Source organism: Ranitomeya imitator, chromosome 3 (genome assembly GCF_032444005.1).
Source record: "Ranitomeya imitator isolate aRanImi1 chromosome 3, aRanImi1.pri, whole genome shotgun sequence".
Classification (NCBI taxonomy): domain Eukaryota; kingdom Metazoa; phylum Chordata; class Amphibia; order Anura; family Dendrobatidae; genus Ranitomeya; species Ranitomeya imitator.
The window spans coordinates 286,057,755-286,069,604 of NC_091284.1; the positions used below are offsets into that span (position 1 = coordinate 286,057,755).

At 40.7% G+C, this 11,850-nt stretch overlaps 1 protein-coding gene across 1 annotated transcript; it reads right to left on the minus strand.

Moving 5' to 3' along the window:
- Positions 1–1,278: 1,278 nt before the first annotated feature.
- LOC138669778 (acidic mammalian chitinase-like) lies at positions 1,279–9,032 on the minus strand. Its single transcript, XM_069756510.1, has 11 exons — positions 8,995–9,032; positions 8,197–8,226; positions 7,694–7,895; positions 6,159–6,215; positions 5,916–6,081; positions 5,267–5,391; positions 3,560–3,683; positions 3,188–3,373; positions 2,914–3,033; positions 2,681–2,822; positions 1,279–2,378 (listed from the first exon to the last, which is right to left on the minus strand). Exons 1-11 carry the CDS (start codon positions 9,017–9,019, stop codon positions 2,113–2,115), a joined length of 1,443 nt encoding a protein of 480 aa, XP_069612611.1. The 5' UTR covers positions 9,020–9,032; the 3' UTR covers positions 1,279–2,112.
- Between the last annotated feature and the right edge of the window lie 2,818 nt (positions 9,033–11,850).

Below are 11,850 nucleotides of genomic sequence, written 5' to 3' on the forward strand. Positions count from 1 at the left end.
CAGTGCCGGGTATTGATGCAAGAGACTCGCGCTAGATTCTTGCATCACACTCGCAAGTGTGACCCGGCCTTAGCTTAACCCTAGCAACACTTAATGTGATGGAGGAAAAACTCTGGATTTTATATCACTGACTCCATTAGTGAAACATATGTCCCTCCAGCACTTTACCCTTGACTTTGCCACAATATCTATTCTATGTATTCTATTCTAACCTGTTGTTACGCTGTGATTTTACTGTACGTGGCAGATAAATTTTCATCGATCTATTGATCTATATATATGTTTGTGTATTGAATAATATTTCCTTGGAATACTTTGTGCAAATGACAAAGAATTATCCTATGTAAAAGCTCTTGTTAAAATCTCATTGCAATCGGATAGCAATCGCATGGCATTCGGAAGTCAATCGAATGCCAGATGTGAAAAATCAGATTGTACTCGCATGAAAATCGCATGGCACATGCATGACAATAGTTCTACCTTTCTGGAGCGAAATCTGAACTTTTTTTCACTGTGATGGGTATGAGCCTTATAAACATTTAAGGATAGTAATGCAGGTAGTTGACTGAAAGTAAGCGCAGGCCTGCCGGTCTGGGATCCCCACTGCTACAGACAACACACCTGAAGGAGATCCAACTTGGAGTCCAAACATTTAAAAAAATTATTGCCATACACCACTTAAGTGGCATCAATTTCCCCAGAGTGGAAATAATATAATGGGGCTCTGACACCCCTTCCACACAGGTAGTTGACTGAAAGTAAGTGCAGGTCTGGCGGTCAGGGATCCCTACTGGCGTAAGCTTATGTAATATGTTATGAAAGGATTGAAAGTAACTAAGTATCAGAAGATCTACTGACAGATTTTTAGAATGAATGAAAATGCAAATGATGCGCAAGGAACAATCTGTAACAGATCACACAGTGCACAGTGGCTACAACCACAGCCCTAGCACTGAATGGCAGCTGGCCCAAATGTTGAGCCCACTGTCACTCAGTTCTTTCCTCCCAGCAGCAACGCACTCTGTGCAGGTGCTAGGCATGCTGAGAACGCTACTGACCTGCAGATTAACCCCATATCTGCAGATTAATAGTATTATTTACATGATAGGTTCTCTTGAAGAGTGTGCTGATGCCGGTAGAACAATGGAGTGTGCAGGCACAGCTAGCGATATTAGTCGTCAGTTACGGCTCATTCACTCCATTCTGACCTGGAGAACTGAAAGAGGAATCATTCACAATCCAAAGATGATAAGTTTAGCTATTTTTTATTTTTTTATTCTAGGCATTTGCTAATGATTGGAATGCCCCACAAGAAAGGTTGTAATGACAATCCAGCCATGAAAGTGGACTGTCACATTTATAAAGAGTGTAGACATTGGTTTATAACTTCAATACTGTCTGTTTTTGAAACATTGGGGCCATATCACTAATACCAGACATAATGAAGATTACAGTGTGCCTAATTCGCTAACAGGTGCATACCACTGGAAAATATTTAGGCTCATCTGTTAACTGATGTGTACGGCCACCAGAAAAGTTCTCCAGTCTGTAAGCTTTGTGTATCTTTTCATGACTTTGATATGTGGGTATTGTCATGCTCCATTCTGTCCATGTCCTGCTCATGCTATGCCCACTTTGGCTTAGCTGGCCAACACTAGATTGTAAACGCCAAATGTTGCATTATTTTTGGGCAACTTCCGAGTTGCGCAAAAATATTGTGACTTATTAAACACTTAAAAAATCAGGTCCAATGTCTTAATTTTGATAACACTTTTTATGTAATATTATTTATCTATGTTATTTTCCATTGTTAAAATGTAATGTAACAACCCACTGCATGTGCAGTGCATCCTCACACCAATAGAAATTTAGCAGCAGTACTCTCCCATACTGAGTTGTATATGAGTTTTATGTAGACTGAAGCAGTTGGATGCTCAATAATGCTTACCACACCTCTGTGCTTGAAATAGAATATAGAGTTATTGATTATTCAAGAATCAGTGCAGTAATAAAATATTGACACTAAAGATGATGAACACTTCTTTATTTTTGCAGCTTTTGTGACAATTCTGTTTGACATTCTCTGTATAGTCTTTACTGACTCTTCACAGACTATGCCCAGTTGCAGCACTCACAACTAGTGTCAAACACAAGGCCAGACTGGCAATATTGTTCGTAGGTAATGCCATTTAAGCAATGCCAGAAAGCATTCTTGTTTCCAGCTACAGGGTACAGTCCACTTGCCTTGCCAGCACAGAATCCGCTACCTCCTGAGCTGCTACCACCGGAGCTACTGCCAGAACCACTTCCACTTCCACTGGGCACAGTTTGTGGGGCAGCTGTAACTGGAGCAACAGGAGATGCAGGAGGAGCACATCCTAAACAAAAAAGGGAATAATATAAATCAGAAAAACGCTTTTTATTTGCTTAGTATTTTCATTATGTCATTAATTATAGTATGCATACATAGGTGATTAAAAAGGTAAGTTTATTAAGTAGATCTGGTGTAGACCAATTTGACAGAAAGTGGAAACACTTTTCTGCTGCCTACAGACCAGCTTTCTTAATGAATACCAGTAGCCCGATATGTTTGCTCCTCAATATGCATTTTATGAATATGTGCTACTGATTTATGTATCACTGTCATGACCATACTTATCTGGCGGAATATAACACTTACCGGAAGCTTGAATGCCCAGAGTGTTCGTCAGTGTGGAGATTAGAGGATATTTGCCCTGATTACAGAAAGTGCCGGTGAAATCATCCAAATCAATGGCCCAGACCATAGCACCCGCAAAGTTGTTCTGCATCAGCCATTCAGCCTATGGATTAGAAATGAGAAAACATGTGTTAGCATAGTTCTGTTTCTTTTTTCTTTCTTTGGTTGTTTTTAACTAAAAAAAACGCAATTACCTTTAACTGGAAACTCTTCTGATTGTCATATCCCAACCACTCATTTCCCTGGTAGGCATATGGAACATCTTCAGAAGAAGACCACACGTTAGTAGCTCCGTTCTTCAGGAAAGTACAAATCTGCAGAAATGAATGGGAAATTTGGATTTTATGTAGCTTTCTTCAATAGGAAGATTTTAAAAGTTGCTCTCTATTTTTTTTAGTAGAATATTACAATAGTTTTGTGATTATTTTCATGATCCAACATATCTTAGTTTGCATCAAAAGGTCTTACTTCATAGTAGGCCCAGAATCCAGACTGCCTACTGTAAGGTCCAGCAGGTCCTGCTCCAGAAGTAGGGGCACCAATGCCAGTGTTAGATGGATCGCTCAAGATGAAAGTGTGACCATAAGTTGGGAATCCAACAATAAGTTTAGAGGCTGGGGCACCATTGTTCAGCCAGTAGTTCATGACGTAATCCTAGAATTTAGAAACATTCTATTTAAAGGTGTAATTTTTCAGATTTTATAGAATGCTATCATGTGTGATTAATTATTGCTTAGATTCATCAATTCACCTAATGATGTGTACAATTGTGAAATTCTAAAACACAGAACTTAAAACTAATAAAAGGCTGGCTAATATAGATAGTTCATGGATACTAACCACATTCAGGTAAGCGTTGGCACCAGTAGCAGAAGGGTTAGCATACAGTGGGCTGTTCTCTCCTGTGTATCCTTCCCATGATCCATGCAGATCGTAGGTCATAACATGGAAGTAATCCAAAGCCCTAAAATGTGGTACATATTTTTAAAGAATGCAATATTTTTTAGAGAGAAACACAGTGTTAGGGCTAGCGGAACGCACCGAGTAAATATAGATGTTTTATTGGAATTGATGCGTTCGCAGCCCGGTGTCCACCGTGCAGGAGAACCTGCTGCTAGAAAACGGCGGCACTTTATGGCGGTATGAACTAGCTCTGTTTTTTCACAGAGTAGCCGTGAAAGCAAAGCACTGCGCCCTGTTAGACTTCACAGAGGCACAGGCTAACTACCCAACTGAGAGCAGTGAGTGGTCATGCATGCACACAAAACTCCTCGCCAGAGGTGCCAGCATTCTAGGGGCTTATTTCAGCCGGGTCCCTGAAGACAATCTTATATGACCACACTGGCGCAAAGCACATAACTTAGAAAGATACTAGCACAAGGCCGTGCGGCCATACGAGCTTTAAATAGTTGCAGCAAGTACATGACCTTCCTAGAAGGACCAATGAGAGGCTGCCACAGAGCCTGAGCACCTACAGGACCTTCCTGAAGGACCAATGGATTTAGCTGCAGTATCTGAACATGTGACCCTCGATCTCCACTGAGAGATCTTACTCTGGGCATGCTCAGAATGAGAAAAGCAGGACTTAGTCCTAGAAGCGTCTGCTCGCCGCTGCCCAGCACTAGCTTCAATGGCAGAAGCAGGAAAAGCAGCAGTAACTCTTTGTACAGAGTCAGACTAAGCAAGACGCTGGGACCGACGTCACCGCTGAGCAGGCTCCACTGCGGCAGGAGAAGAATGGGAGACTGCAGCGGAGAAGGCCCGAGATTCCCCCGTGCAGAGGTGGGAACTCGACCCCTAACAGACAGCATAATGTGTTTCTTTATTGTGTCAAAGCTATTACAGAAAATCACTTAATTAAAAAAAATCCTAAATTGCTATTAGAACATCCTAGTCTCATGAATTTATTACTTTTAAATGATATGCAGAGTAAGATATAATTAATGCAATCCAGAGTAAGATATAATTAATGCAATCTATGCAACTGCCATATAACCACCAGATCTGGTGTAAAGAACAATATTAATAACATTTTTCAAAAAATTGCTTAAAGGGTAAATATTGGTTGAACTATTTTATCAGATTTCTTTATTTTATTTTAAAATGCTAATTTCTCCACTCTTCAGACGCTTGTTTCATCTTATGGGTGCATTTTGTGTTATCGGTAGCTGTTTAGTGACTCTCTAGCAGTCAACCACTAAACTGAGAGGCAGGAGGGAAAGCCTGCTTGCACAAAGGTTAAATTAACTTCTAGCATGTATCATGCTACGTCACATTAGTGCTTGTTTGAAATCCGCACTGCTCCAAATTTCAGAATAAAACCTGAGCTGCGACGGTGGCTAGGACCCTATGTGGGAGGTAGGGGGGGTGCAGGCAGTTCTTTTCTCAACACCTAGCATTCATGGTCTTCTACTAACAAAAACAGTTTGATGTCTTACTAAAGCTTACTAAAGAATGGTCAAGAGAATTGTAAAGGTCTTTACAGCAAAATGATATCAATAATTTTTTGGCTAACAACTCATTTTATAAACATGGCTATTTACTCACTGAGCCAGTTGAGGAATCTGGTAACCTGACTGAATGTTGGAGATTCCACCAGCCACAGCAGCAGTAACCATGAGTCTTGGTTTGTTAGATTGTGAAGCCTCTGTCTCAAAAGCTGCCCTCATTTCCTGCAAAAATACCATTATAAAAATTTTACATTAAAAGGTTGTTTCACTACTTTTGTATTGATGACATGTTCTTGGTATAGGTTATCAATACCAGATCTGCTGTGGATTCTCCACCCGGCAACCCACCGATCATCTATTCTCAGTGCCAAAAGCAGCCAGATGATATTAGAACAAGAAGGCTTCGTCGATAGTGTAGTGGCCGCTACCTGGTACCACAGATCAGCCCCTATTTACATGACTAGGAGCAGATCTATAATACCCGGCAGCGGCAACAACACAGTTGATGGAGTAGTGTTATTGCACTCCTGACATCCGCCAGCACTGAGAACAGCTGATCGGTGGGGGTGACGTGTTTGACTCCATCCATCTGATATTGATGAACTTTCCTATAGATAGGTAATAAATGTATAAATTAAATGAAAACACTCTTTAAATTATTAAAATTAGTTGATTACTTATATCTCCTTTAACAATTGGATGTTGACAGATAAAAGAAGGGGATTCCATCATGAACCCAACGTTACCTGAACCAAAGTGGTAAAGAGTGCTTTGTCCTGAGGAGTGCTGCCTCTTGAGCCAGGGTATTCCCAGTCAATATCGAGCCCATCAAAACCATACTGGCGCAGAAATGTGATCACAGATGAGATAAAGGTTTGACGGTTCTGAGCAGTAGAGACCATGGTGGTGAAACTGGAAACATATCAGAATGTAAATATTATAAATTCCCATCTTGCCTGCCGCAAACATCTGGATTATTTGCTACGTACGGTGCAGTGCCGAAGTTCCAACCTCCGATGGCCAGCAGAGTCTTCAGGTTACCATTCCTGAAATAAAGAAATTGAGTCATTTCTAATGAAATAAAATGTATATACTGTAATTTAGTAGCTTATTTCTAGTGTGAAGAGCATGTACAAAACACTGCTGTGTGGCCGTGTGAGGAGCCATAGTACAGAAGCCATAGACGTCTATAGGCCTGTACTGTACTACTAGGGCCCTTCTGCACTTCCATATGGCTATGATGTTATACATAGCAATAGAGGCTTAAATGTGACAGAAATAGAGATATACATAAGTCATATTATTGAGGTACTCTCAAGCATAAGTATTAATGCCTCACGCTATCCAATTACTTATGGACATCACATAAGAAGATGTCAGGGTTTTTTTTACATATAAGATATTCAAGCTAATTTACTGTAAGTGTCATAAGTTTGAAATAACATAAACTTAGACTATGAATCCTGAAACTGCACCAGATTTGTCACAGTTGTTCATGCTCTGTGAGCATTTTGGGGCATCTTTAGGCTGTCTTGTGGCAATGGAAACAGTCACTAGGTTTTTGCTAAGTAACACGAGAGCAGCATGGATGAAGAAAGGGGGAAAGCCTTAAGTCACACTCCCATGTACCAATATCGCTTCATATTTTGGTGTAACTCAGGTGACTAAAATATGGTGTCAATTTCAAGAGAATCTGTCAGCAGGATTTTGCTACATAGTCTGAGAGCAACATAATGTAGGGGCAGCGATGTGTCACTTACTGGGCCGAATGCTGAGTTCTGTATAATCCCATCTGCACCACAGATTGGCAACTATCTATGTACACTGTGCATTGTCAGGCTAATCAATGGTGTGGGCGGGGTCATACAGAGCAGTAGGACTAGGAGGCACAAGAAAACAAGTCCTCTAGTGAAACTCTCCTGCTGATAAAACACACATTTTATTAAAAGAACAACAAGCAGCCCAGTCAGAGAAACATCACTGGAACTGGGGTCTCTGCCTCTACACCATAGTGCTTTCAGATTACAAACACAAATACTGCTGACTGATTCCCTTTAAGTTTACGCCATCTTAAAGTAGGCTTAGTTTAGTAAGCTAACAGATGCTAAATTATGAAACAATATTGGCCAATAGGATTGTGACTTAAGACATTCCCCTTTCTCCAGCCACTTTCAAAAAAGCCAATCTCTGGTATAACTTTCTGCAACAATCAAATGCTGTGCATCATTCATGTGATCACTGCAGAAAATCAATGGTAGCATATGAATGCTAATGCTGTGATCACTGTAAGAAGTTACTAGAGACCAGTGGAGACCACCAGAGCAACTAAAGTGGGATTGTAGAGGGTGAAAAGTAAAGATTTCGCCCATTACATGTTCTCAGCCACTTTTTTTGTAAGTGAAAATCCATTAAAATTTTGAAAAACTAAGAGCAATTCTACAGTGACCAATTGTAAGTTCTGCTCATGCAGTATATCCAAGTAGATCAATTGTATCCCATTTTAAAATGATAAAAAGCTACCTACTGATTTTTTAGGTTTTGGAAAGAGCTGTACAGGGTGACATCATTCCATTCAATTGTGGCAATTTGGTTGTTTGTCATACCGGCGAAAGCATAAATCAGGTGAGTACATAGGCATGGATCAATATTGTCAGGCTTGAACTTCCCAAGTCCAGGTCTGTACTGGGCCCAGTTGGTGAAATAGCATGACAGCTCGTAGGCAGAGCCTATGTGGAGTAAGAATATGAATGACAATATGCACATCACAGTCATTTCAGGCATAGGAAAGCAGCGATAACTGTAAGTCTGTATTCTGTATCCTAGAGGTGTAATAACATATTCCATCCTCCTAGTTCTCAAACTCACCAGAAAGTAATGGGGTGCTCATCCTACCTGCTAATGACTCCCCACTTACAGCTATGGCTAGCAAATAGTAGCAAAGGTGTCATCCTGGCCCTTGGGCTGCTTTCTTGTACTGGTGATGCTATACAGATACTATGTAAACTGCTAGGTTCTTATAAAACTTACCTATCTGAGCATTCAGCAGAAATGCTAGCCCTAAAAGACAGAAAAAGTAATGTCTTTAGTAACATGAATATTAAAATAATATCCTGTTATCATCACAATTTGGAATCTGTCACCAGATTATCAGCTTTTGCTACCCCATCTGAGAGCAGCATGATATCGAGGTAGAGACAGTGATTCCAGTGCTGTATCACTTATTAGGCCGCTTGTTGCAGGTTTGATAAAATCACTTTTATCTGCTGGAGATCTTGTAGTTTTCTGAATGCTGAGCTCCATAAAACCCCTCCCCCAACACGGATTGGCATCTTTCTGTGCACACTGTGAAAGCCTGCCATTCAATGGTGGTGGAGTTTAAAAAGAGCTCATTAACCTGGAGGACTACCTGGCAGCAGGTTTACTTGTACTCTAGTGACAATCTTTTGTTGATAAAACTGTGTTTTTAAGAAAACTACAGCAACCAGCTCAGTAAGTGACAAATCTCAGGAATCAGGGTCTCTGTATCTACATTATGTTAATTTCAGTTTAGGTATCAAAACCCTGGTTACAGATTCCCATTAAAAAAGTGGGAATACCTTTAGCTATAAATAATCTATGCAAACTCAAAGTCCTTTTACAAAAATGAATTTTGGAGCCAGAAAGCATGCAATGAAGGGAAAAGTGACTCCTAAATGGGGCAATATCTTTAAAACATGCCACAATTTAGTAAACATAACAAAATAAAAATACAAAAAATGCAGTAAAACTAATATATATATATATGTATATATATATATATATATATAGTTCCTGATATTTCCTTACCGGCGAGCAGGATAAGCTTTGCCATCTTGCCTCTGTACTGACTCCAGATAGAGATGTATCAGTATTTATACTTCCTCTCCTTATACTATCCTTATCACTTTTAACAGTGCAAATATGACTAATAATTAGTAAATACATATTTTTTATTTTATTTGTTGATATCTTAAGTAGAAAGAAATGATTTAAAAGCGTTTGTCTTTCTTTAACATTCATAGGTTAGATAACCTGTTTGCCAGAGAGAACAGTGTGATACCATTACAGCTATAACCTTGCCTAGTATTTAATCACTGTGGATTAGAGCTATTTGGAGTAGGGACGTGCCAATAAGATATGTTTTAATGGAAATTAAATAGATACCCTGTGCATTTCTGATAAGTGATATCTTTATTTCAAAAAACAACATGTTTGGCATTGTTGACCACTTACAGTCGTCATTCAAAGTTAAGGTCTATTTACACAGTATGATTGTAGGCAATGAATGTTCTTAAGTTGTCCTATTGCAGAATAAATTTAGAGCCAATCAGATGCCTCACTGATGATATTGCATGATAGGTATCTGCCTGCATTTCCCAGCATTGAGGACACCAATAATGGGCAACATTGAGGACTGTCGATGCAGTGGTCACCAAAGGAACTTAGTGCAGGAGATGAATGGCCCATCAGGCTTACGTCCCCTTTAAATCGGAAGATGTCTATCAGTGCCAACAGCTTTCAACTGGCAACAACCAGAGGGACTCAGAAGTGGTCTTCAAGTATGAATTATGGCCAAAAATCATTTGACTTGGAAACAAAGCCATCTGACTCAAATATGCACAAAAACATAGGAACTGGGGTGCAGAAAAGTGGCAACAGGTGCTCTGAACTGAGAAGTCAAACATTTTTAATATTTGACTGTTACAGAAGACAATTTGTTCTCAAAAGGCTGGAGAGCAGTACAATATTGAATAGCTTAAGGCAACAGTGAAGCATTGTAGAGTTTCCGTCCTAATTCAGAGCTGAATTTCAGCAAAAGTGGTTAAGAATTGGGTAAAAAGTAGTGATGAGCGAGGTTGCCTGTCACTACTCAGGACTAGAGATGGGCGAATATTTCAATGTTCGGATTACGATCGCCGAATTTGAAATATTCGCAGATTAATTTGTCGAATATTCACCAAACATAACCAAACGCCATTCATGTCAATGCGAAGCAAAAACAAACGCATGCACAACACCTTATATCCACCCAAAATACTGCCAAAACACATCAAATGAGGGACAGACACCAGGAAAGTGGCCTCAATTCCCCCACGGACTAACTTGGCACTGCAGCTATCAGCCATGCATGAAGTATCGTGGTCTGGGCCAGCATTTACAGCTTTCAATTGAACGTCACACAGAGGTGTCGCTAGGGTTTTGGTTCAGGGGGTTGCAAAACTTCTGCATGGGCCCCTAACCAGGTAACCTTGATTACAACTCAGTGACGCACCCTAATAGTGGAGGAGAACCTCGGCAAATGACCCTGCTGTAATTGAAGATAATCTCTATATAAAAACCAACACTGATATTACATATGGTCAGTGGTAGAGTCCAGTCCTACAGAACATATAAGAGCTCACAGCACAGTTATAGATAATGACTTACCGCTGACGCTCTTTCTGATGGAATCATTCATATTTCCTGTCTTTTCCATCTGGCCCAGACCCACATGACAACTTCTTCCAGCTACGATTCGGCTGCAGAGAATAATACAAAGACACATTTCACTCATATTCCAGCGCCATCGCCATCTATTCCCAACCTGCACAAACTCCTCATCCTGCTCATACCCCAATACTGAGCCGCTGCTGCCATATGTGTCCCTATTACTGCACCTACTGTGTGGTTCACTGTGCCTTCTAAATTCTAAAGCAACTCTCTATAATATAGTAATACTGGGTGCAAGTGCCCTAGAAAACAGTGCACACATTTTGCCCCATAGAATGTAATATTGTCCTGTGTGCCCTTTTGACAGTCACAGTAACCTCAGTTCCCCTATAACAATAAGTGCCCACTTTACATTTAATAATGTCCTGAGTCTCCCTCACTCTGTGCAGCTCCCCTATACACAGTATGATGCTCTCTTATACACAATATAATGCCCCCTCACTGTATAGTGCCACCAACACAGTATACTGAGCCTTTAGTAGCCCCCAAACTGTTTGATGGCTCCAACACTGTATGATGGCCCCCTCACTGTAATCTCCACATTGTATGAAGGCCCCCTAGATAATCTCCATATAGAATAATGCACCAGATCACCCTATGGTATAATGCACTCCCCATAGGCCTGTTCTATAGTATAAGGCACTACCCATAGGCCTACTCTATATTGTATAATGCACCCCCATAGGCAGACTCTATAGCACAAGGCAGGACCCATAGGCAGACCCTGTAGTATAAGGCAGCACCCCATAGGCAGACCCTGTAGTAAAAGGCAGCACCCCATAGGCAGACCCTGTAGTATAAGGCAACACCCCATAGGCAGACTCTATAGCACAAGGCAGCACCCATAGGCAGACTCTATAGCACAAGGTAGCAGCCATAGGCAGACTCTGTAGTCTAAGGCAGCACCCCATAGGCAGACCCTGTAGTATAAGGCAAAAACCCCATAGGCAGATGCTGTAGTATAAGCCAGAACCCTCATAGGCAGACCTTGTATTATAAGCCAGCACCCTCATAGGCAGACCCTGTAGTATACGCCAGCACCCCCATAGGCAGACTGTAGTATAAGACAGCACCCCCATAGGCAGACTCTGTAGTATAAGGTAAAAACCCCATAGGCAGATGCTGTAGTATAAGCCAGAACCCTCCGATATTTTTCGGATATCGGCAGATACC